The following is a 27,454-nucleotide window of genomic DNA, read 5'->3' as shown; positions in this document are numbered from 1 at the left end:
TTGTAATTTATAAATTTACTTAAATATTTTTAATTATTTTAGGGTAGAAGATTTGACTAGGTTTAAATAATTAAGGTAAATGATAAAATAGTATTTTGAAAGATTATGTAAATATATAATTGAAAAAAGAAATTAAGTAACAATGGGAACACACCAAATTGGTTGTTCCATAAAATAGGGGTTTTCATTGTTATGAATACAATACAATAAAATGAATAACAATAATCCAAACATAGTATAAATAACAAAGATAATAAACATAAGAAATCTCTATAGCTATACAAAAATGTCACACAATACAATAATTTTTTTGAAAAAAATTCATAAATAGCAAAGATAATAAATACAAGAAACCTCTATAGCTATAGAAAAGTATCTTTCATAAATAGTAAAGATGATAATATAGAAAGTCCATAATTATAAAAAAACATCATATAAATTGAAACGAAGAAAATAATATTAAAGTCAATTAGTGAGAGTAATAAGTAGACCTAGACCACTAGTGAATAAGGATATAACTTACAAAAGATTGTGAGGTTCAGGTGAATTTGGCTCAATAAATTGTCTGACCTTTGGATCAGAAAAAGAGACACTTTCTTTCTTCTTTTGATTCATTCACTCACAACCTCACATTCCTTTTCCATTTGTCTTTTTCCCAACATGCCCATCACTTCCCATTTATGTGGTTCTCAATATATATTTATTAATTTTTACTATTGAATAATTCTAAGTTGATGTGTACATCAGTCAATATGCTTTGAGGTTTTATGAATCATCAACAACGAGTCGTTTGGTTATTGTATAAGAAATACTTTATATAAATATTAAAAGATATATTATTTTTGATAGAAATTTTGTGTTAGGTATAAAAGTTAATATAACTTATATCATATTTGATTGGTAATAATTTAAATGTTGTATAAAAGTTATTTATGCATTAATTTATACGATGTTTGATTGTATTTTTTGTAGTCCTACATAATTAATACCAACATAACTTATGAGAGAATCTATATATAAAGTTATGCAGGATAGAAGGTAGAATAAGTTATGTGGGTATTAGTTATATATGTATTAAAATAATAAATTACAGATTTACCCTATAGATTTATTTTATTTTTATAATTGACAATTATATTGTTTTTCTTTATTGTTATAAATTCATTGAATGAGTGGATAGTCCATAAGGTTGGTACATGAACAACCATTCATATTCACTAGGTTACATGAACCTTTTTGGATAAGAATGTATCTATTTATTATGATACTTAATATGGTGACCTTTGGAGTGATTTCTCACTCTATAAATATGGTTGTTCATTCACTATTGTAATATATACATATGAGACTTAAATACATTTGAATAAGAAGGAAATTCCTCTTCTTCTATCTACATCTCTTGTCTTCTTCTCTTTATGATTATGTTCGTATGAGCTTGATTTTATAACACGTTATCAGCACGAGTCTCTATCTAATTGAGAGTGAGTTCTTGTTTTTCTTTAGCTCATATTTTGGTTGATCTCGTTATGAAGATCAAAGTATTATATGCATAAAATCAGGTACGTATTTTCTAAAATAGTTTATGATTTAGAATAAAATAGTGTTCAGTCACTAACAATTATCAGGAACCGAAAACATATACTACTATTGGTTGAATATGACATGCTATACAAAACTTCTTAAATGGAAGAATGTATAAAATTTTAATAGCATGAGTTTGAATATTATTTTGATTGTTTTGAAAGACTCAAAGGGTGAGTCATGTTGTACTTCGGTCTATTATACCGTTGGTTAAGGGTAAGACGATGGATTCAAGTTTCATCGCACCAAAAGGGTAAGTCATCAGGTTAAAGTCCGGATGCGCCATAATGAAAAATATTTGAGGATAAGACGATAGATTCAAGTTCTATCGCACCAAAAGGGAAAGACATCAATTTGAGTTTTGATGCACCGTGATTGGGTTCAAGTCCCATAGAATTATGGCGTAACACGCTTTATATGGATAAGACATTGAGTTTGGGCCAATGCACCATAGTGATGATATAATGATGACTAAGACTTTGATGAAAAGTCTTGAAATTCGTCCTATTGAATTTGCTCCATTCCTCGAAAAGAATGTAGTAGCAACATATGATAATTTTGAAATCGCATGTTCACTTGCTCCATTCTATCGTATGAATATGGTAGCAGTAAATAGTTAGTCTGAAAGATGACAAATGATTAATGATATGAAAAGGAGCATGAAATGACGGAATTATAATAGTCATCATTGTGGTAAATATAAAAGGAAGAACACTACGGGTTCTCCAAATAGTCCTTCAAAATGTGAAGGCAATTTTTATCATAAAATGGTATGAAAGTTCATTGGACTTGTGAATTTTGTCAACCCAATAATTTTACAAGTTTATAAATCCTCTATCATGATACAAGAAGATAAAGTGATGGTACACTTGATCTTTCAAAGTGATGTTGAGGTGTGTCATGGAAATATGATGAATTTTAAAGCCATGACAATGTGCTTATAATGCAAATTTATGAAGTACATATAAATAATTGGTCCATTCCTTGAAGAGAATGTGACTTGTGATGAGTATCGTGAATGCTCGACCATTCTATAAGAGAATGGGTCCAGATGTGATAAAATCATTATGGGTTGGATATATGCCACAACTCACCTCTATGGGAGGTTTGAAAAAAAAATGATACATGTCACTTCTCATCTCTACGGGAGATTTGAGAGGAAATAAATTTTATTTGGCAGAAATGGCTAATTGTATTGTACGTTTTATACGTCACTATGGTATGAACTACCGAAAGGGCAAAAGAAAGAAATACTTCTTGCCTATAAGGGTTGTGGTCATTATTGTGTGGCAATACAAGTTTGTCATTGGTTGTGTACCTATGGTACAACAAAAGTAAAGCAAGAAAGACTGCTTGCTCGTAATAATTTTGACCATGACAATAATAATATAATTTCCTCCTTGAAGGAGATGCTCACCATAGGGATGGTGTCATTCAATACGTGATAGTACACAAAATTAATTGCAAGCTCTAACGAGTTGTGCTATTATCAGAGGAATAATATTGGGGTTGTAGTAAGTCTCAAAAGAAACTTTTTTAAGTTTCGGATGAATTGAAAATAAATATTGAGACTATAAATCACTACAACCGAAGAGGGTATAAATGTTTATGTAAAAGATTATCTCACTTTTCCTCTTGTTTGTTCCATACAAACATGTACATGCTGATGAAATCACATGTAAAAGTAAATTATAAGTGTACTAAAAATAAAGATCAGTTGGCATGACTGGTTGACCATTCCGATTAAATGTGATGCAAACGTGATTGAGAATTCAGGTGATTTATATGATGAAGAAATAAAGATTCTTCAAGATTCTCTTGTGCTGCTTGTTCTCTTGATAAAATAATCATTTTACCAGCTAAGGTTGGGACTGTAATCCCCTAAAATTTTTGGAACATATAAAAGGGTGAATGTGGGTCCGTTCACCTGTCATGTGGATCATTTACAACTATATGATTGATGCATCTATGCGATAGTCACATTATTTTGTTGTCAACTTACAAATTGGTTTTTGTAAGGTTGTTTGCTCGAATTGTTAAAATTAAGAGCACAGTTCCAAACTATGAAATTATATTGATAATGCTGGTTGATTTAGCAGAAATTGTATGCCTCCAATTATAGCTAAATCATGGTTATGAGAACAAAACTCCCAAATAAGATTTGGTATGAGATAATTTTATTTAACATGTAGCAACACATGTATGCATCAAACCAACAAGGTTTCCCCATTAAAATTGGTTCAGGGTCAGGAACCATATAATTTTCATCTAAAATGTTGAATGTGCGGTCATGATTTTAATTGATCCACCACGCACGAAGATGAACTTCCAAATAAGGTTGGAATGAATGCTAGATTTTCTAACATTAGGGGGAGAGATGATTGACAGCTGAAAATTATGTGTGAGGTTAATTATGAATTATCTAGATCCTCGTTAAATAAATATGTGAACTTAAAGTTCAAGGTATAATTCAGTTGCATAATGTTGCAAAGCAGTTGCCAGATGAATGCACTGACCCTATGATATAATTCAGCTGCAAATGCTCCAATGTGAAGTCCTTGAAGGACAAAGTCTATGATATGCCGGAAGCGTAATAGACCAATCGATTCTAAATATAAAATTCCTTGAAGAAGGAAGGAGCAAATGATCAATATGGTCATGATAATGAGGCAAGTGCTATAAAGGAGCACATTGACATAACACTTCATAAAATCTAGAAAAAGGTTCAGGTACCTGAAATAATGAAAAATGAAGAGATCTCGATAAGTTATGTCTTGTTGGAATCGATATCAAATAACCGTCGACGGTATCTTTGATATAAGGTAGCGCTCAATGATATAAATTGTGACGAGGATCTTGAATTCAAATCTGTCATATTGTGTGGACAGATAAATAGTTGGCCAAGTAAAATGCATGATTCAAGTATATTTTGTTTCACTTAAAAAAGTGACATTTTGGACTGGTAGTCCATAAATCAAGGTATAATGTCAGTGGGGTACAAATAGATTATTATGCGATAGTATAACCGTAAGATATCAAATACGGTTTGTGCCTTGGGGCATAAATATTTATCGCAAAAATCCTAACATTATTGGAGATGTTTTCTCCTTCGGTGGATGCAATGAGGTTTGTTTTGATCTGGCAACATATGAAAAACTTGAATGCATGTAATGAATAATTGTAATGTCTAGCTAGACAATGAAGGTTAAATGAAAATCCTTGAAATAATCGAGGTGTCTGAAGCATATAAGAGTTTGAAAGAAACTTTTTCAATAAAGCTTCAATAATCCTTATATGGATTGAAATAGTCAAGGAAGAAAAAGGGTACAAAAGAATGACCCTAATTGTCCTTGTATTTTTATGAACAGGTCTTGGTAAGACAAAATTTTGTCTTGACCTACAGATTGATAATTTGACAAATAAAATATTTTGATGCAATTTTATATGGATTAATCGCATTCATTGAGTACCCAATGATTATGAGATCACTTGACATAAATGATGATTCAGTTTGATCTCAAAAGAAGGATGAAGAGTTTCTTGGTGATGAAACTCTATCTTGGTGCAATCAGGGCACTAGTGCATCTTACTAACAATATTTGACCAGATATTTGTTTTGCAGTAAATTTACTGGCAAGATTCAGTTTCTCCCCGATAAAAGGACATTGAAATGGTGTTGAGCACATGATTGAATATCCTCGAAGGACCATAGTTATGGGTTTATTCTATTCCGAGGAATCCAAGACAAAATTGTTTGGTTACGCAGATGCAGAATATTTATCTGATCCGCATAAAGCTCTATCTCAAGCACGCTATGTGTTTGCATGTGGAGGCACAATAATATCCTGGCGATCAATGAAGCAAATGTTGCTATGCAGAAATAAAAGTCCTCCATGAAGCAAGTCGAAAGTGCGTCTGGTTGAGATAAATGACACACCATATTCAAGAAATGTGTGGTTTTTCTTTGAAAAAGAATATACCAACCACAATGTACGAAGATTGGAGACATCATCACAAGAAATTAAGTGATGTTTTAATCAGGGGGAGTATAATACGCGTTGCACTCTTTTTCCCTTGACCGAGGTTTTTTCCCACTGGGTTTTCCTGGCAAGGTTTTTAATGAGGCAACAAATAGTGCGTATCAAAAGATATGTGTACTCTTTTTCCTTCACTAGGATTTTTTCCCACAGGGTTTTTCCTAGTAAGGTTTTAACGAGGCACATTATCTATGGACATCCAAGGGGGAGTGTTATAAATTCATTGAATGAGTGGATAGTCCATAAGGTTGGTACATGAACAACCATTCATATTCACTAGGTTACATGAACCTTTTTGGATAAGAATGTATCTATTTATTATGATACTTAATATGGTGACCTTTGGAGTGATTTCTCACTCTATAAATATGGTTGTTCATTCACTATTGTAATATATACATATGAGACTTAAATACATTTGAATAAGAAGGAAATTCCTCTTCTTCTATCTACATCTCTTGTCTTCTTCTCTTTATGATTATGTTCGTATGAGCTTGATTTTATAACATTTATATGTTTGTTTTTTATTTCTTTTTATATTAGGTCATTTTTAGTTCTTTTAATTAGAAACTTTACTGTTTTCGACTATTTTTATTTCTTTTTATATACTTATCATTTTTATTTATTTATGCAAATATAAATGTTTTTTTAATATTAAAAATTTAATTGTATATTTTTTTACGGTACATATGCTAATCAAATATTATCATTATATATTATTCAATATATTTTACATTTTATTAGCATGTATTATTATTTTATAAAAATAATATATATTAATAACTTACAACAAGTTTAATATTCAATAGTTAATAATTCATGCATTATAATCTAAATTTAACTAAATAATACCTACATAACTAATATCCGCATAGCTAATACCCGCATAATTAAACTCAACATAACTAAACCCTGCATAACTAACACCTACACAACTTAACCATACATAACTAATACCTGCATAACTCTAACCAGCAACCAAACGACCCCTAAGTTAATAATAATAATAGTAATGGATTGAGAAGTGTAAAATGAATGTAGGCTTTACCTTTTATCTGAGATGTAAGATAAAAATATTATTTTCGATAAATTTCTGACTTAAAGATAAAAATAATTTGGAAAAAGATGCAAGTATATAATTAAATAAGATAGGTAATTTTAAACATTTTCTTTTTTAAATTTGTTTGACTTATTGATTTAAACATTTTTTCATCTTCTTTATAATCTTCCTCCATTTTGAAATTCGAATTAAAAGTCCTGAAATTAAAGCTTAAATATTTATAATATAAACGATTTTATATCTAAAGAAACTCGAATCCGACTAGAATATTGAGTATTCTTTATTTATTTCTAAATAGTTTAGTTATTTCCATCTTACATCTTTAGTTAACTAATTTCTAACATTCATTATTTCACTAGCACTTAAACTATTCAATAGAGAATCCAAATTGCTTCTTTACACAGAAACCATCAAGAATAAAATTGAATGAAGGAGAAGAAAAAGGTAGTTGCCGCTGACATCTGTGAAGAGGAAATGGGTCTCGAACGGGCCGGGGGTTAAGTAAAAAAAATAAAAACAAAAACAAGTTTTTATATTCATAAAATTATGTTTGAATTATTTAAATACCGATTTTTAAAAATATTGAATTTAATGACACGTGTTATTATTTGATGAAAAAATTATATAAATTAATATATTTTAAAAAATAATTACTGATTTTAGCGATACTTTTTGTTTATTACCATTTATAATAGTATTGTGATAAATCTTTAATATGTAATTAAAAGTGAATTATGCATGCGATGTATTTAAATTATAATTGTTTTTGAAATATATTGTCACATTGTATTATAAGTGTATTGAAATGTGTGATAAATGTATTATCCATCATTAGAACTTGTATTATATATGAATAATAAATTGTTCTTTGTAATATGTATTAAACTTGTATTATAAATAAATTAAAAATGGTCAAGTGAAAAAAATATTATTGCTATAAATAGTAAATATTTTTTTTATTATATTATATTTATGTAAGTTTTCCTTTTTTTATTAGTGGGTAGGTTTTTAGAATTTTTTTTTAGTTAGTAAATAGATGTTTTAAAGAATATCATTTTTAAAATAATTTTTTGATTTTAAAAGCCACGTGTCATCATTTAAATTTATCAATTTGTCATGTCACAGCAAGTATAATATACACATATCATATTTTTGGTTAATTGTCAAAAAAATATTAAATAGATATTAATTTTAAGTGGCATAAATGTTCAATAAATATAAACGTTAATTAAAATGTTTAAATGAATTATGCCGATAACTTTAAGGGATACTAATAACTTAGGCGTATTTTCAAAATCCCTTGACTTTACCATTCCATCAAATGAAAACATGCCACGTAGATCCATCCTTACAGAGATTGGCCGTTCATATGTAGCCACGTGGAGACGTGCACGTTAGCTGATAGTTTATAACAGCGTATCTTAGCATGAAGAACAGTGACGGAGTATGCAAAGAAGCAGAGACGGAGTTCACTATGCGACACAAGAGACCAGATCAAGCTGGCCCTGTCTTTTACCGTATATTCAAAACCCCATCGTAGCCGTCCAATTTCTATATTCAACGGTTGAGATTCACCACACAGATTTACTTCAACTCCCTTATTTCTGTCAGATTTGCTCCTCTTCTCTGTGTGTGTGTTCACAGATCAAAAAGATGGCGTCTTTGGCCTTAACCTCAGCCGTCAACCTTCGTCTCCGGCCAACCCCATCTCAAAAACCACGTATTTCCATCACCCAATCTCTTCATTTCACTCAAACATCAGTAAAATCCACAAATCTTGGAAAAAGTTTGAATCTTGGAGGGAAAAGATTGAATCTTGAGAAATCAAGAAGGGTTATTGTAAAGGCTTCAGCTTCAGCTTCTTCTTCCCCTGCAATAGTTCCACAGCAGCAGCCTCCATGGCAAGGTGCAGCAATGAAGCCTTTGATTGCTTCAATAGCAACTGGGGTTATTCTCTGGTTTATCCCTGCACCTGCTGGTGTTACAAAAAATGCATGGCAGTTATTGGCTATCTTTCTAGCTACAATTGTTGGGATTATTACTCAACCTTTACCTCTTGGTGCTGTAGCTCTTATGGGTCTTGGTGCTTGTGTGTTGACTAAAACTCTTACTTTTGCTGCTGCATTTTCAGCTTTTGGTGATCCTATTCCATGGTTAATTGCTCTTGCTTTTTTCTTTGCAAGAGGGTTTATCAAAACTGGATTAGGGAATAGGATTGCTTATCAGTTTGTGAAATTGTTTGGTAGTTCTTCATTGGGGTTGGGTTATAGTTTGGTTTTCAGTGAAGCTCTTTTGGCTCCTGCTATTCCTTCTGTGTCTGCAAGGGCTGGTGGGATCTTTCTGCCATTAGTTAAGTCACTTTGTGTGGCTTGTGGAAGTAATGCAGGTGATGGAACTGAACATAAGTTGGGATCTTGGTTGATGCTTACTTGTTTTCAGACATCTGTTATTTCATCCTCTATGTTCTTGACAGCTATGGCTGCTAATCCTTTGAGTGCAAATTTGACTCTAAGTACTATTAATCAGACAATTGGGTGGATGGATTGGGCTAAGGCAGCTATAGTTCCTGGTTTGGTGTCTTTGATTGTGGTTCCATTGTTGTTGTACATCATTTATCCACCTACAGTGAAGAGTAGTCCTGATGCTCCTAGGTTGGCTAAGGAGAGGTTGGAGAAGATGGGGCCAATGTCTAAGAATGAGATTATTATGGCTGTAACTCTGCTTCTTACGGTACGAAAAAAATGATTAATTTTATTTGCTTCTCACATTTGCTTAAACTTGTTGATTGATAGTAGAAATATATTTATTCATGTAGATTTTTGAAATTCTCTGAACTAAGGGACATCCATAAGTAGATAAGATTAGGATGTTAAAAGGGCAGCTCGTTGCACAAAGCATCCTGCATTCATGCACTGTTGTGGGACGGGGAAGGGACACACGATGTAGACAGCGTAAGATTAGGATGTGAATTTAGATATATGGGATTAGTACACATTAATGCTTGGTAGAAGAGGATTATTGCTATGATGCAGACGCGTACAGGTCTATAGAGTGAGTTTGTTAATGAGTATAAGTTTACCTTTCTTAATTATAGTGTTGTTGCTCTGTTGGACTAGCTAATGATCCTATTATACTTTGTGAAGACGCGCAAATGTAGTCTAGAGCCAGTGAAGCTGCATCAAAGCTGGCCTTGTTAATATGCATTATTAGCTTGTCCCTTTCTGGATGCTGCATTATTTGTTTGTCCCTTTCTGAAATTGTTGATGGCCAACGACTTCTCTCTTGTTCACTAGATGTCAGTTCATTCATCACAGACTTATAAACAGAGAGATACAGAATGATGTACCACTAAGTTTTAAGTGATCAATATATATATATATATATTTGCATTTTCTTCCTCAACCTCCTCGTGACTTTCCAGTAGCATCTCTTCCAGCTTAGAAAACAATCTCTTAATTAGTTTGATCATATTTAGTTGAGACATTCATTTGACTAACAACTGGCAATACCTTTCATACTGTATTTATTTGTTCATTCATCATATTAAGCAGATGCAACTTATTTGCCTAATATCTGGTGAAACTTCCATACTGTTCTTTTTATATGAGTTCTTTTATCTTTAACTGTTCTGTTTTTTTAAATTCTCAAGTACATCTTATGATTGTTTGAGAGATAATCACAGGCTTCCTTTAAACCTGGAGGTTAAACTCTGGGTACTCTCAGCCCTCATAGACTTTCACTTGTATTATTATCACTGTTGTTCTTTTTTTCCTTTTTTGTCGAAGTCTATTTTGAAGTGAGGTAAAAAAGTGCTTCAAATAATGAAGCACATAAGACTCAGAAACTAAAAGTTAAGAGGTGGTTGCTAACTTGTCTAGACATAATTTATATTGCAAATAAGATAGCTCGAACTCTAGCCTGGTTTTTGTTGGAGCATATTAAATGTAGCTTGAATTTATATGATACCATCTATTGATGTTTCACTCTGAATGCTTTCTTCCAGGTTGGACTTTGGGTTTTTGGCGGTGCCTTAAAGGTTGATGCTGTTACTGCAGCGATTCTTGGACTATCTGTACTCCTTGTGACTGGGGTAGTCACATGGAAGGAATGCTTGGGTGAGGCTGTTGCTTGGGACACCCTTACTTGGTTTGCTGCACTGATTGCAATGGCTGGTTATCTGAACAAATATGGTCTCATCTCTTGGTTTAGTGAGACCGTTGTCAAGGTTCGTTTTCATTTCTTATTTTCGCTGGATGATATTTGGTTAGCTTTATTGCTACAGTTCATACCTGAATAGCATTCAGTTAATTTGTGCTTGAAAGGAAGTTGACACTTATGGATATCAAACTGCTTCCTGCGCGTACTGATCCTTTCTTAGGTCATTTGCAAGTCTAGAATCGAATATAAGATTTTGAGCCTAAATGCCTGCAAGTTATTACTTAGGTATGTCTTTGAAGGTGTGAATCATAGACCAAAATGCTGAACATTATCAATAGGAACTTCTCAACGATATCTATTGAAACCTTTATAAGCATCATTTACTGAGTATTGTATTTGGAATTGTTTACATAAACGACTAAATTATCATGTTTTGATGCTTATTTATAATGCTCGTAGAAGGATGATCCGTGTTACAACTAGTCTTCTGATTCATTCCTATCTACTTGATGATTAAGTATTATTTATTAACAATATGTACACCACCATCAGACATATGTGACAAAATTTGTGGGAGTTGCTCCATCAATTTATTGCTCGTGCTTGATTTCCTCGGTCTATTTTGCAGGTTGTTGGTGGATTAGGTCTTTCATGGCAATTATCTTTCGGAATTCTTGTACTTCTATACTTCTACTCCCACTATTTCTTTGCAAGTGGAGCTGCTCATATCGGAGCAATGTTCACAGCATTCTTATCCGTTGCTAGTGCACTAGGTACTCCACCATACTTAGGAGCGTTGGTGCTCTCATTCCTCTCGAACCTTATGGGTGGCATTACACACTACGGAATTGGATCAGCCCCTGTATTCTACGGAGCAAACTATGTCCCCCTCGCGAAATGGTGGGGATATGGTTTTGTATGTTCTGTCGTCAACCTTCTTATCTGGCTTGGCGTTGGAGGGATCTGGTGGAAGGCCATTGGCTTATGGTAGAGTTGCTGGTTAAGATGACAGCATCCGATTTACAGTAGTTAACGATACCTGCTACGAGCTCTCCTCCTATGATCTTGACGTTGACGTTGAGATAAGATTTCACTATTCTTTTATCTTGAAATAAGTTTTGGTAATTTTTTTGGTGGAGACTTGTGTAGTTAAAAGATTGGTAGTGTGTAAAATTAGGTCCATTTGTAGCTGAAGTTCAAGGTTTTTTTCTTTTCTGAAAATTTTGACATTGAAACTTCAAATTGTAAGAGCTGAGTGATTATCTCACTTCAAATTCTTTTTACATTTGGTTGCATATTACAACTTTGTTGGTGAAGTTCAAAGTATTGTATATATATATATATATTAGATGAGACGTGTTTGACAAATAGTTACTAATAGTTCAAGTAAAATATGCAATCACTTACCGTTTAAATAAAAAACTTATAAATAATATCATTATCTCTCTTTTTATTTAAAAGTGAAGGCATAGCATCCTCATATAGTATTTTTAAAATAGACTATTAACAGATTTAAGAAGTTGAATAGATAAAACATCTAATATAAACGTATTGTTAACTATACACCAAATTTGGAAACTTAACACCTGTTTGATCATGAGAACTTTTTTTTTTTTTTTTAAAAAATGGAATTATTTTTTATTTTATTTGACAATAATTCTCATTGAAGATTTAAAATTTGAAAAATACCTAAAGTCCTGTTTTTTCACTTTATTATTCTTTTTCAATTTAGTATAATAACCCAATTTAAATTATATTTCAATTTTTTGAATATTATAACAATCAAATATTATTTGCTAAAACTATAACCAAACTCAACTTCAAATAAATTGAAAAAATTATTTATAATAATATTTAATAATTCGTATTTATAATCAAGTCCCTATATCTATAACATCTCATCTCTTTATATAATCTTTACAAATATTTAATTGATAATCTGTTTTTATTCACTTTTATTTGTTCACGATGATAAAAAAAGGATGTATTATTTTCGAATAAACTTTGTAATCAGTATATTGATTCATTCCTTTAGTGCATGGAGCATCAGAACCAAATCAATAATTGTTCAATTATGAAGCAAAAAGGCTTAAATTATATATCAATCCACCTTATCAAAATAGAATCTTGTTTTAGTGCGTGAAGCATCAGCAGATATGAAACTATCATTTCTATTTTATTGGTTCTCAATTTTATAATAATAATTTTAACTTACAATAATTAGGTTTTAAATTATATGTATACATATATATATATATTAAATAAGATCTGTTAAATTCGATTAAATTCGTATACACACTACAATAAAAATCATTATTAGAGGCAACAATTTTTAGTTGACGCTAAATATGTGTTTTTAGCTGCAATTGACACTCTTTGTATATGTTATAAAACCTTTAGCGATATTGGTTCTAATGATACTTAATTAATGTCGGTAAAGACTTTATCACTCTTTTACTGTCAATATTTAATATCGTTAAAAATTGTTTTTGTTAGAGTGACAGACTACTAGCTCCCAAGCATCAGTACTCCAAATTTTTGTTGTCTTCGTCTTTGTTGCATTAATATTATTTTACATTGAGGATATGTTTATCTTAGAAGATTGACTTATTCGATTCTAACTTAAAAAATGATGACTCATTTTTATTTTTCTTCAAGGTTTAAAGCTCAGTTTTATTTATAACCAATAGAAAAAAAAAGATAAAAGTGACACTCGTTAATGTAATTAAGAATATATATATATAGCAGATCGTTACATTTATTTAAAATAAGACCGCACGAAAATATGTCATCTTTTCTAACTTTTTCAGATTGAATCAGAATACTTTTTATTTATATTCAATAACTTTTTTCATGACCCGAGAATTTTTTCATTTTTCATTCACACTTAAATCGAAAAATTATGAGATAAACCTTATTCATACCCTAAAAAAATTGAACATGAATTTCCAAGGGAAACACACATGTAGGTGCACTACACTCTCATTGTTCACCTAATTTAAGCAAAAAAAATAAAAATTATTTATCTCTCCCATGTTTGTTTTTCATACTATTTTTAATCATTCTTTTAAGATTTCTGCATATTCCTTTTAAAAAAATAATTTGATTCCTTTATTTAATTGTAAATGTAAAAATGCTTGTCTTTTCATACTATTTTTATCATTCTCTTACGATTTCTGCATATTCCTTAAAAAAAAGTTATTTGATTGTTTTATTTTAAATTCTAAAAATACTTGTTACTCCTTTTTTCTATAATTTAAAATTCTTGCTTAACTAACAAAGCTATAAAAGTGAGTTATATATGTTTTTCAATTACTCTAAAGTACTATAAATATTTTAGTTTATATACAACGAATATCGTTAAAAAAATATATATATAAAAAGTCTTTGATTTCATCCTCTAAAAATAGAAATCGGACGTGAGCTATTGTGTATTCATATTCCAAAATATAGTAAAAAATGATTTACATTTTGCAAAAAATCTAATAAAAAATAATACTTTCTCCGTCCTAATTTTTTTTTCCTTTTTTTCTAATTTATTCTAAAAAAATAATATATTTTTTATAATTACAAACACTTACTTTTAGAATTTTCTTTTAATTTTATTAAAAATAACCAAACGTTTCATAAATATCTAAATTTATTTTAAATTACACATTTTAATTTATTCTTTTAATAATCAACAGTAACACATAATATTTATTTTTTTTTAAAAATAACATGCCAATTATTCAAAGAAAGTGACCAACTAGGATTTCCAAGAAAAATACACGTGTCCAATCAAACTTCATGACTATGGTCTTCCAAGAATTTGAGAAACTTCTCTCAATTTGATACGGTGTTTAAGAAAATAAATATAAATTTATAAATTTTAAATTTTATTAATTATAATAAAATACTTTTTAATCTATATTTTCGAATATATGATATAAATAATTCAAAAAGATTCGCATTCTAAAAAGTGTGACGGAGACGGCCTATCCTGATTTAAATTATGTACCTAAAAAAAAAGGTAAAAAAGCAGAGGAAGTTTTGCAGCAAAGAAAATTCTTATTGATCTTATTTGTATCTATAATTTAGGTCCATTTATAGAGAGGTACTTTTTTAGTGGACTATGAAAGCTAACAACAATTATTTCTCTTCTCATAAAATTCTTATAAGTTTGGTAAGTTTATACAATCATTATAATCTTTTAATTCTTGAAATTAATTTCTTTCTTTCTTTAGTCTTTTAACTTGTTAATTTCAAATTCAACTTTGTTGGAAGTAAGTTGTGACTTTGTTCTATCTTTCCTTAACCTTGCTTTGCATTAGCAGAGGTTTCGATGAAAAATTACGTTGTATAACGAGGTTAAAATAATTTTCGATCTTTTATGTAGATATGGCTTGTTTGTGTATTTACTTCTTCATATTTTTGAGCTACGTAATGAAAATTTTGATTCTGCCGCTGTTATGTTTTGATATTGAGAATTTGATATTTTCAGTGAGGGGAGTGGAAACAATTTTCTTGGTGAATTAGCAATTTAGTATGGCAGAGAAGGAAGTTCCATTCTGCATTTTCTTTAGGGAAGCAAGGTATTTCTCTTGTCCTTTTTCATATTTATGATCATATTTTGTAAAAGATATACTCCCTCCGTCCCATTTTACATGACACTTTTCGTTTTTCGAGAGTTAAACAGTTTAACTTTAATCGGACATTTGCGTATGGAATCTTCAAATTTTTTAAAATGAAATTTATATATTGTAAACTACGTAAAAAGTACTATAAGTCACAATAATTGATAATTCAAAATGTTAAAAGGATATATGAAAAACTTACGGTCAAAGATAAACTTGTTTGAATCTCGAAATGCAAAAAATGTCATATAAAATGAGACGAAGGGAGTAACTATTAGCCTTTTTTTAATATGTTATTATCATTGAGCTATGTGATCTGACCGGCGGTTACTAGCGATTCCGAACTGAGGACGGGTTTTTGGGGTTAGCTCACCCTCGCGGGATCGCGACCCTTTTTCCTGTCCATTGTAGCACGTGTGTCGCCCAGGGCATGAGGAGCATGATGACTTGACGTCATCCTCAGCTGAATCCACTTTGCCCAACCCCGAATCGTTACTTACACCGTTAAGAGTATCCAACACCTTATAAGTAGTTTCCTTTGTACTAACTTTAGGTTTTAAGAATGATTAGTTGGTTATCTATAGTTATCTTTTAGGTGATCTGATGGTTATTCTAAGAATCTTGTGATGTTTTTGAAATGTTGAGATTTTTAACATGTTACTGGTAATATAATTAATTGTGTATGTCATGAGCAGATCAGTATTTAAACTGGATGAGTTAGGCCGCGAGATTGCAAGAATCGCGCTCCCTGCTGCACTAGCTTTAACAGCAGATCCTATTGCATCTCTGGTTGATACAGCATTCATTGGCCAAATAGGTAACCATTAGATGTTCGGTAGATAGTTATAATTACTTCTTCAGTTTCAGTTTGTTTGTCTGATTTTGACTTGGCACGGAGTTGAAATGGAGGGAGTACTACTTTACAGAAACAGATTTTGTAAGTTAAAACCATCAAAATTTGTTTGATTATAGGTCCTGTTGAGCTTGCTGCTGTGGGAATTTCGATTGCTGTTTTCAACCAAGCATCGAGGATTGCAATATTTCCGCTTGTCAGTGTCACTACCTCTTTTGTTGCTGAGGAGGATACCATCACAAAAGTAAGTTCCATGCCACGAGACAACGAAATCCAGGATATGCAATCACAAGATGTTGAAGGATTGGATACAGAGTCGCAATCTAACAGTGAAAACAAAGAGTTAATACCTCAAAACAGTATGTTTGAAATCTATGTTTTTGTCACACTATTATATGGAGAAGATTTAATCTAAGTTCCTTCCGCTTCGTGATACTGGTTTTGAAATGATTCTGCAGGGAGTGTGTACAAGTCCGAAACGACAGCTACATCCTTTGAAGTTGTGAAGCCAAAGCCCGAAAAGAGGCACATTCCATCTGCATCGTCTGCATTGATCATCGGTGCCATCCTTGGCTTCATCCAAGCCGCCTTTCTAATTTCCGGAGCAAAGCCTATATTAAGATTCATGGGAGTCAAACATGTAAGTAAAGTTCTTAATAAAGTAGCAAAAGACATGAATTTCAACTCCTTTAGTTGAACGGTTGAATCCATCTGCCTTCGTTGAGTCCTCTCGTATTACAGGGATCACCCATGCTAAAACCAGCTCAAGAGTACCTAAAATTGAGGTCACTCGGTGCACCAGCAGTTCTTCTCTCATTAGCCATGCAAGGAGTTTTTCGAGGATTTAAAGATACGAAAACTCCACTCTTTGCAACTGGTGAGCTACTAAGAAATTGACAGATGAAGTTCAAATTCAGTTAAGAAAAATCTAACTTCTTTCTTTTCCTTTTCGTGTTTTGATCTCGCCAGTGGCTGGAGACTTGACAAACATAATTTTGGACCCCATATTCATTTTTGCATTCCATATGGGCGTCAGAGGTGCTGCAATTGCTCATGTAATTTCACAGTGAGTCTCTATCATGTCTCCAGAAAAACAAAACTTGTGAGAGAATAGTTTTCCGATATATCATTGACGTAGATTCTTATATGACTTGGTAGTGCAGGTACCTAATTTCAGTAGTACTTTTTTGGAGATTGATGGAAAAAGTTGATCTCTTACCTCCTAGTCTAAAGTATATGCAATTTTCTCGGTTTCTCACAAATGGTGAGGTTTTCTCTAACGTTGTTAATCTTACTTCAAACGTAGGGTCGAATCCTTAGATGGTCATTCAACTAATAGTTATTTCTCTCAGTAAGTCACTCTTCTTCTTGATTCTCATTTTCTTTCAATAAAGAAAGTGACTTTCTAAGATAATAACTATTAGCTGAGTGACCATCTCAGAAACCAACTCTTTAAACGTATAAATTTGGTATAACAAGGCTTAAGAAATGCTTATGTTAGGCTTAAGAAAGTTTCTAATGTTCCAAGTATAAGGTGGAATTGGTTCATTAACTGTTGTCTCCTTTTCTTTTCGTTCTCTTTTTTTCCCCGAATGTCAGGATTTCTATTGTTAATGAGGGTCATAGCAGTGACGTTCTGTGTAACGTTAGCTGCATCATTAGCTGCAAGATTAGGACCCACAGAAATGGCTGCATTTCAGGTCTGCTTGCAGGTTTGGTTGACTACATCTCTTCTAGCTGATGGGTTGGCCGTTGCCGGTCAGGTGATATATGATCTTCCTATCATTTTGCTAAATCGCAAGTTCTTTCAACTGTACTGAGTCTTGTTGTTCTTGCCTGTCTGTCTACTGTCCGACCAAGGGTTTCTTTTCGCTTAGACTGACCTTGCTTATCTTACGATCCAGACCTACATGTGTTCTAAGTACAGTTATTCTGAGTGATTACTGCTATCTGGATCGAGTTAGACAAGCAGGGAAGGATCTTATGTCACCGGTCGCTACCCTGCCTATCTAGTATCTAATATTTAATCAAATCTATTTCAAGTGATTTAAGAACTAAAGTCAAAGACAATCTATCCAAAAAATGTACCAACCATTATCCCTCTCAAATTAACCTATCACAAGACACCATGAGTACACCGGAAGATGTTTCCATATCGCGAGTTTCACACTCCAACTATCAACTATTCCCTTTTTACATGAACTATAACCATCTTGTCCTAAATCTAACCAGCAAAAGCATCAAAACTATTAAATTGTAAACGAAATTCAGAACTTTGACCTTTCTTTTCTCTATCAGGCCATATTAGCAAGTGCATTTGCTCAAAACGACTTCAATAGGGCTACTGCTACAGCATCAAGAGTGTTGCAGGTACGTAATTAGGCTGTTCTATCAGTAGAGGTTCGCGTATCCTTAATGATGAACTATTTTGACCTACAATTCTTGAAAATTTTGCAGCTGGGATTAGTTCTAGGATTGGTGTTAGCAGTTATCCTTGGAGTTGGTTTACATTTTGGAGCTAGATTATTTACAAAAGACGTTAACGTCATCCACCTAATTGGCATTGGCATTCCGGTATCCACCATATCCTCATATGCTCTGTCAATACACCTTAGAGAACTTTTCTATGTAAAGTAATGGATTTTGGAACTCACAGTGTCTTCCCATTTCAGTTTGTCGCGGCAACACAACCTATCAATGCCCTGGCCTTTGTCTTTGATGGCGTAAACTTTGGTGCTTCTGACTTTGCATATTCTGCCTACTCAATGGTAAGCTCACTTGGCATTCCTTTTCTTTTTTCGTCTATCGACAACACAAGTCAAACATATCCTCAAGTCAAAATGTAGTTGTCTTTTTCGCCATCTCCTCAAAACACTAAAGCCAGCAAATTCCTCAAAACACCCTCCCTCCCCTCCCCTCAAAACCGTAAATTTCAACAAATATTATATTCCGAGAATGCATTTTATGTACAGGTAACAGTGGCTTTATTCAGCATTCTGTTCTTATTCATTCTTTCATCAAGTTATAAATTCGTCGGAATTTGGGTGGCTCTAACCGTCTATATGAGTCTCAGAGCTTTAGCAGGCTTCTGGAGGTATATATGGTCGATTCTAATGCACTCCGAATCTATGTTGCTCAGACTCGACACACGTGTCAGATCCTTCAAAATGGCACTAGTTTTGGAGGATCCGACATGTACCCCTCAACTTTGCAACACACATGTCAGATCCTTCAAAATGACACTAGTTTTGGAGGATCCGACATGTACCCCTCAACATTAATGCAGAGTCCGAGCAACATAGATAGCTCCAGATCTAATCTGTTCAAAGCATAACCTAATCTATTTCACCATGTCCATTTGCAGGATAGGAACTAGAACAGGGCCATGGAAGTTTCTCAAGAGCTAGATTAGTCTCTGTTAGAATATTATAATATGAGGATACTCATATTGTATAAAACTATTTTTACTTGTTTTAGTGTCTATAAAGAAGCAACATTAAATCATAGTTTAGTGTCTTGAAGTGATGGCAAATAAAAATAAGAAATATATATAACTTTATTTATACTTGTTATGGAAAAAATGTATGCATATATGTATGTGTACATATCTTAAATAGTATATATACACACTGTATTGCAACAAAGTATAGTAATACAGCATCATATTTTGAATAGCTCATATGCATCAGCTAAAACCAGAAGAATTAATAAGAGATGGCTCTTTCTTTGTTCTGCTGCCAATTCTAAGTAGTAAAAATACAATCTACTACTACTAACCACAACAACAACATATCCAGTATAGGGTACGAGGAGGGTAGGTTGAGGCGGCAGCGACGTTGTTTTTTAACAGACCCTCGACTCGTAAACAGGTTTGAAAGAAGAGCAAGTGTAAAAAATAATGATGACAATAATGAAGAAAGAGCAGTGACAATAAAATCTTTTCTTATTTAACAGATTATCTTACTGTCGAAGAGATACATCTTTCTGATAACTATGTATAAACAGTTCAAAGCATAAACATAACGTTTACAGTAAGTGATAACAAAACTGCGAAACTATTTTAATGCACTTGACACTTTGCTGTCAGACCACATTCAAGCAACTGTCTATTCAATACACAAATGTGCGAGCACCACTCGTTTTAATCTTTAAAGGTATTCCTCGTCGATCAGTATGCTGGAGATATGAGCGATTTCTGGCCAGTATTCCCCCTTGTCAAATTCTAAGAGTGGTTTGAGGAATGGACAGTTGGAAATATGTAATTTAGAGAGGGAAGAGGGAGGAGGGCAAGGAAAGAGACTGGAGTTGATGGTCAGCTCATAGAGGGAGGAAAGCAGTGCTGATTCGGAGAGTGATTGGAGATTAGGACAATCCTCGATGTTCAGCTCGAAGAGGGAGGAGGGCAAGGAAAGAGACTGGAGTTGATGGCAGGAGAAGATGCCTAGTCTTTGAAGTGAAGTGAGGTGAGAAAGAGAGGAGGGAAGCCCATCTTCCAGCATTGACTGAATTTGAGGTAAATTACTAATACTTACATCTTTAAGAGAAGTGAGACTTTTGAGAAGTTGAGTGCTTAATGTTTTCAAATGGGATACCTCAAGTGTTTGAATAGAGCAAGGCAACTCCCAATCTTCGATCTCTTCGTCACTGCCATCATGTTCGATCACTAACTTTCTGAGACAGGGGAGTCTATGTAAACTCCACTCTTTTCGGCTCTTTACCAGTTTCTTGCAATTCCCAATTCGAAGTTGTTGTAAACTGAACGGCATTCCTCCTTCAGGAAAGGACTCTATTTCTGGACAATCCAAGAGTTCAAGTTCGTTAAGAGATGGAAGGAGTTCCTGCATACGTTCTGGCAGATACTTCAGCTTCGTACAGTAGACGATACCCAAATACGTCATCTGGCTGGGCCCACATGCAACCGAAAGGTTGTGACATCTAAAAATGAAGAGCCTCTCAGTCACAGTAAGAATCGAAAAGCTAGTTATGTTATGGCAACTATATATATTCAATTTGCATGCCCTTGGGACCAACTCAGGTGATATATCATCAATAGAAACACATTCATGCAGTGCCATTTTCTCAAGAAACATGTTAGAATAACTCATCTCACAGACTGGCAGATCCAATTTCAATTTCTGGCAACGAGATATGGTTATTGTCTTCAAGCTACTCGGCAGTATGCTAAACGGTAAGGAGGTAAGAGAGTTACAACCAACAATAGATAAATCAACAAGCTGCTTCATTCCCTTAAAAAGAGGTGTCTCCAAATTGAGTTCAGGACATCTTGAAATGCTCAATTCTGTCAGAGAACAAAGATTTTCAGGCAACTTCCGTATCAACTTCGGACAGTTTTCAATTGAAAGCTTCTCAAGCATAGGGAACTCGCCAATTCCTAGTACGTGCCATTGCTTCCACTATGGCATATCTTCAAATTCAAGCTTCTCAAGAGAGTTAAAATGCTTTTCAGATGATAAACTTCCATAGAATTCTTCCGTAACCTCTGCTATTCGATGCATCCTTCTAACGAAAAGGAATTTCAAAGAAGGGAGTTGTCCTAGTGCTGGCAAGGAATCAATAGACAATTTCACCAGCTCAAGAAACGAAAGACTAGCTGGCCAATTTGGAAATTCTGTCCCTCTATATCCAGTGATTTGGAGTTCTTTTATATTTGTGTGGACATAGCTCATCATGTCTCTTTCAGTTTGTGAATTGCAGGCAGTACTCCCACTCCACTCCAATGATAACTTCTCCCAAAAGTTTGCCTTTACAGCTCCCTTCTATCAACCACATTTAGCAACTCTAGTAGTGATAGAGATCCATACAAGTTATGCAGTTCACCCAAATCTTCCATTCTCAATCCACCATGACCACCTAGAAGAAGCTTAGCTCCCACTAGCACTTGGAGGAGTTTCAACGTGCTTAGATGTAGCAGCATCTTCAAGCTAAAAGTGTTACTTACGTCAAGATGGCGTAAGTTGATTAGCTTTTCCATCTGCAGTGGTAACTCCTTAAGATTACTACAATGTGACAGGAGAAGTGTCTCCAAGTTATACAATACACAAATGGAATCTGGTAACTATTCAATCAGCACCCTGGAAAGGTCCAAAAATCTGAGAAGCTTTAATTTGATAAACAACACATCCGGCAACTCCACCAATCCAATTATTTGACAACGATAATGCCCTTAAGGATGTTAGTCTAGGCAATATGTTATGGAACACCCTCTTGGTTAGTGGAGGTGAGTAATCAGTATCGATTAGAAGCAATGTCCTCAACTGCTGCAATTTGTTGAGGGGTTTCCACTGTTCACAGTCACCACCTTCTCCCATGGAATAGGACATGTACCGACTTTGTTTCAACATATGAGATCCTTTGTTCTCTTCCAACCTGATACAAAGTTTTGAAGATGCAATTCGGGCCAAATCATTGACTAGGTCATGCATTAAGAATCCCTCCGTTTTCCACTCAGACTCTGGGACCCTTCCGAACAATGATCTTGATCTCAACTCAAGAAAGTATTGATTACCTGAATGAAACTGCTGTACAAGACCATTAGCAATCCACAAGTAAATAACTTGGTCTTTGCAAAATAGATAATCTTTTGGATATATTGCACAATAAGCAAAACATCACTTCAAATCTGGAGGAAGATCATTGTAGCTCAACATAAACGTTGGTATTATACCATTCAAACAACTTGGCTGGTCCCATATTTTCTTACATAAAATGTCTCTCCACTCCTCCACCTCTGATTTGCAGCGTAAAATACCAGCAAGTGTCTTCAGAGCTAAAGGCAACCCTTTGCACTTTTCTGCAATTTTTCTTTCAACCTCTTCAAACTTTGGACGTTCCTGAGGATCCCTATTTTTTAGTGAATGTCGTTTGAGTAAATTCCAAGAGACTTCACTGAACAGAGTTCCCACGTTTATTGCTCTGCTACCATCATCGAGGCAACATTCTCCTTACGTGTAGTTACAATGATCTTACTTCCTATATCTCCTTGTACAGAAAGATTTCTCAAGTCATCCCATTCATTATAGTTATCATTCCACACATCATCCAGGACAACAAGAAACTTCTTCCCTTCGGGCTTTCTTTCAATTGAACTGTAGCTTTTTAAGATTGTCACCAACCTTTAAGTCAAATGAGTCAATTTCTTGAAGTAACCCTTTCGTTATTCCAAAAGCATCATATGCCTTGGAAACACAAAACCAAGCTTTCAAACGAAGGCTTTAGCAAGTGTTGTCTTACCTACACCGCCCATACCAACAATAGGAACTACAGTCAAATGTTTTCCATTTGCATCTTCAGACAATAAACGGTCAATCAAAACCTCTGTTTCTCTCTGCCTACCAAAGATAGCAGAATCATCAACCAAAGAAGTTGAAGGTGTTCTAGTTTCTCGTTTAGTCGAACCAAAATGTTCCTTTAAACCAAGTAGACCAATTTGCTCTTGCAAATCCTTCAATGTTTCAATAGTGTCTTCCAACTTATCCTTTATGTTAAGAAAGAAATCATCACTCAAGCACATGTTGAGGTCACTTACTTGCTGCTGACCTTCCACCTTAAGTCTCAAAACCTCATAATTGACTTGTTCCATCAAATTTTCAGCAGAGTCCACAGCATCTCGAAGCTCATTAAGCCACTGGCTCACAAATTGATTTGATGCTTGCTTATTCTCTGCATCACTTAACACAGTTTGAAGACCAAGCAAAGTCATTCTCAGCTTCTTTAAGAGACGAACATCATTCGTATGCTTCTGAAACACCTTGAGCAGATCACCTTGAGGAGTAAGCCTATCAAAGAGAACATTCAAAGCTGAAGAGAGAAATGCACCACTAACTGCTAAGCCAATATCCATTTATCAGATCTGCACAAAAATGATTCTTTTAACAAGATAAATGGTAAAGTAAAACCCTAAATCAATTGGATTCATCCAAAATAAAAGGATAAGCTCATTTTTTTCAGATCTCATAATCTGCAACCATATGATCTAAGGACTACAGCAGTTGTGAGCAAAAGTAATTAAACAAATTCAATTCTCACAAACCAACAACCACCTAACCTCTTAACTACAACCAGTAAGGAAAAGACATTAAAGTTTTAAAAAAAATAAAAAAAAATGAGCTGACCTAATAGAACTCCGGCGCTCTTCCTTCCCGGCGACGCCGCACATCTGTAAGAATACTCAAAGCTTCAAGAAAAAATTAAGTTATCTTGAAGTTTACGAGCTTCAGCTCAGGTAGATATAATGGAACTTGCCAGGTCAATTGTCATCAAGGTCAAATTCGGAAATTTCAATCACTTATGGTGTGTTTGGTACAAAGGAAAATGCAATCTGTTTGAATTTTTTCTAGAAAATATTTTCGTAGAAAATAAGTAAATATTTAATTTATTTTTTCTGTTTGGTTGGTGAGTAAAAAATATTTTTTTAAAAAATATTTTATTATTTTATTTTTGAATGAAAAATATATTTAAAAATATTTTTTATTTTTTTACGAGAGTATAAAATAATTTTTGAAATGAATTTTTAAAAAAAAGACAAACTTAAAATATTTTTCATGATGGGTTGGGAGGGGGGGTTCAAGGAGTATTGAATTTAAAAAAAATATATATTTTTTTTGGGAGGGGGGAGGGGTGAAAAACTGAAATTTCGAAGTTGAAAATATTTTTAAAAACAAAACTAATTTTTTTTTGGGGGGGGGAGAGGGGGGCTGGTAGGGAGTGGGGTGGGCTGGGTTGTTCGAGAGTAGGGGTGAAAAAAATAAATTTTTCAAGTTGAAAATATTTTCAAAAAACAAATTTAAATTATTTTTTGGGGGGATGGGAGTGGATGTGGGCGATGTTATGAAGAAAAAAATAAAATTTTGAAGTTGAATATATTTTTCAAAAAATAAACTTAAATTTCTTTAGGGGTAGGGGCGCTTAGGAGGGAGGTTGAAAGAGAGTTTTGAAAAATGTTTCGTTAATTCTGAAGGGAGTTCATTTTCCTTAAATTTGAGGAAAATAAGTTGAATTTGTATACATTTCCAAAATATTTGACCCAACCAAATATGAAAAAATTGAAAAATATTTTTCGAAAAATATTTTCCTTCATACCAAACATACCCTTAGAACTTGTTTGACATTACTAAAAATGCTAATTTAAAAAGTATTTCTTTTTATGAATTTATTTGAAAAGTATTTTTGATAATTAAATTGTGTTTTGATTAAATTTTAGTTTGGAGTCACATTTACTCTTAATTTGATTTGGTGTAACTGAATATAACAACAACGTATACATATCTGATTTGTAAAGATAATTATTTGATCAGTAGGTAATTGAGTGTGATTGGCAAAGTAATTACACTTTTCAATTCTTAAGATATTATAAAATCTTAATAATTAGATGATGTAATTACAACCTCATTATTTTTTTATTTCTTCCTTTTATTTTTATTATTATTTTTTCGTTTTAATTTTATGTTTATCAATTTAATTTTATTATTATTCTATTGTTTTCTAGAAAAAATAAATTATTGTTTATATTTCATTTCCTTTTCCTTCTCAACTTTTATTTCATGATTCGATAAATTTTTCATATTATCTATTTTTATTTTTATTTTTATTCTTTTATTGGTATAGTTGTGTTAGTCTTCTAATTTTAAATTAAAGTAGAATTCATTAGTGGTCTGTTTGAAAGCCACCAGATAATTGAAATTGATGTATTACTAGGGTATTAAGTATCAGCCTAGTAATTACGAAACTAGTAATTATGCTAGCTTGTTTTTGTCATAGTGTAATTATTAAGGGTACTGTTTGATTGCACAAGTATAATAGGTTATATTGACTCAACATTTACATTGTAAGCTATTTTTTCATTAGATTTGATAGATTATCTTTTTATTAAATGTTTTTAGAATTTTATGACATTTTATTTATATAGTATTAGTTTTTTAGGTCAAACATGCTTTTCATAATGTTCATAGAAATTTTGAACCTTTTTTTTTTTATGATTATTTGATTAAAATATACTAATTTGAAAAACAAATCAATTAACTTTTATAATATTAGTTAAGAACATAATAAATATATCTGCAAAAGGTAATATATATCTTAAAATTTAATTCATTTATAAAGGCTCTTATTTGCCTAATATAAATTTTAATTTTATATTATTAATTTTATTTAAAAAAATCCAACATAACTTTATAATTACATGTGTGCAATCAAACTTTACACTTATAACTACACTATGACAAATAAATAGGTCATTGTAATAACTAGATTGTCTAATTACTAAGTTGGTAATTACAATCCTAGTAATTATACCAATTTCACTTAAAAAGTCACCTAACTAATTTAAATAATTTTTTCATTAAATTTTGTTGAAATATAATTTTTGTTTTAAACTTTTTTTAAATAATAATACACTGAATTTAATTATTTTATTTTTATTTTGTAGAAATACAATTTTTGTTTTTACACTATTTCTTTAAAAAAAACAATAAGATATTTATTTCAATTAAATTTCATATCCCATTCTAATTCAAATTTTCTTTGCTTCGTCAATCCACGAATAGTATCGGCAAAACAGTATTTCGATATAAATCTAATAAAATAATTAAATAAATATCTTAATTATTTTTTTTAAAAATAATTTAATACAAATTATATTTACAAAATTTAATATCTCAACGACAACATTTTAGTTAAGGCTGCAACATCCATGGTCAATGGTCGCTTTCCTCATAACACTAAATTTAACAAATATTAAATTCCAAAAATGCATTTTAATTGCTAATGTGCTTCTAAATATATGTATATATAGTCTATTAATTGCTCAGACTATTAAAAAATATTAATTACGTTAATTACTCTAAAATAAAATTTATTTTGGAAGATCCTATAGCAATAAAGATAAAATGGTTCCACCAGTTGACTTAGGAAGCATGGGTGGACATTTATTGAACAATTAAACATCAACTCAGAAGTCTGATTTTTCTAATTGGATTTACCCTATTCCAAATGTGTAACACCCACTATTTTATTTCAAACACATGAGACAAAGTGGCATATAAAGAATATAAAATAAAAAGTAAAATATCGAAATTCTACATTTAAGTGTAATTTATTCTAAATATATTGTATCTAAGTATGTGATATATAG

General features: G+C 32.4%; 2 protein-coding genes and 1 pseudogene across 4 annotated transcripts; 2 read left to right on the top strand and 1 right to left on the bottom strand.

Moving 5' to 3' along the window:
- The first annotated feature begins 8,131 nt into the window (after positions 1-8,131).
- On the top strand, positions 8,132-12,152 carry LOC107004558 (dicarboxylate transporter 1, chloroplastic). Its single transcript, XM_015202800.2, has 3 exons — positions 8,132-9,408; positions 10,682-10,903; positions 11,465-12,152. Exons 1-3 carry the CDS (start codon positions 8,332-8,334, stop codon positions 11,825-11,827), a joined length of 1,662 nt encoding a protein of 553 aa, XP_015058286.1. The 5' UTR covers positions 8,132-8,331; the 3' UTR covers positions 11,828-12,152.
- A 2,702-nt stretch (positions 12,153-14,854) lies between these two features.
- Positions 14,855-19,886, top strand: LOC107003322 (protein DETOXIFICATION 42). 3 transcript variants are annotated; one of them, XM_015201634.2, is made up of 14 exons: positions 14,855-15,001; positions 15,320-15,410; positions 16,148-16,269; positions 16,425-16,664; positions 16,764-16,945; positions 17,047-17,182; positions 17,275-17,371; positions 17,469-17,569; positions 17,905-18,068; positions 18,604-18,675; positions 18,763-18,879; positions 18,978-19,073; positions 19,278-19,399; positions 19,670-19,886. In XM_015201634.2, exons 2-14 carry the CDS (start codon positions 15,364-15,366, stop codon positions 19,710-19,712), a joined length of 1,539 nt encoding a protein of 512 aa, XP_015057120.1. In that variant the 5' UTR covers positions 14,855-15,001; positions 15,320-15,363; the 3' UTR covers positions 19,713-19,886. The 3 variants fall into 3 exon arrangements, with proteins under 3 accessions (XP_015057120.1, XP_027768730.1, XP_015057121.1); XM_027912929.1 differs by lacking the exon at positions 14,855-15,001 and adding an exon at positions 15,027-15,101; XM_015201635.2 differs by lacking the exon at positions 14,855-15,001 and adding an exon at positions 15,044-15,185.
- A 344-nt stretch (positions 19,887-20,230) lies between these two features.
- Positions 20,231-24,548, bottom strand: LOC107005121 (annotated as a pseudogene).
- Positions 24,549-27,454: the final 2,906 nt, after the last annotated feature.

Source organism: Solanum pennellii, chromosome 11 (assembly GCF_001406875.1).
Source record: "Solanum pennellii chromosome 11, SPENNV200".
NCBI lineage: Eukaryota > Viridiplantae > Streptophyta > Magnoliopsida > Solanales > Solanaceae > Solanum > Solanum pennellii.
The sequence above is the reverse complement of the archived record's forward strand: the minus strand, read 5'-3'. Positions and strand labels throughout refer to the sequence as shown.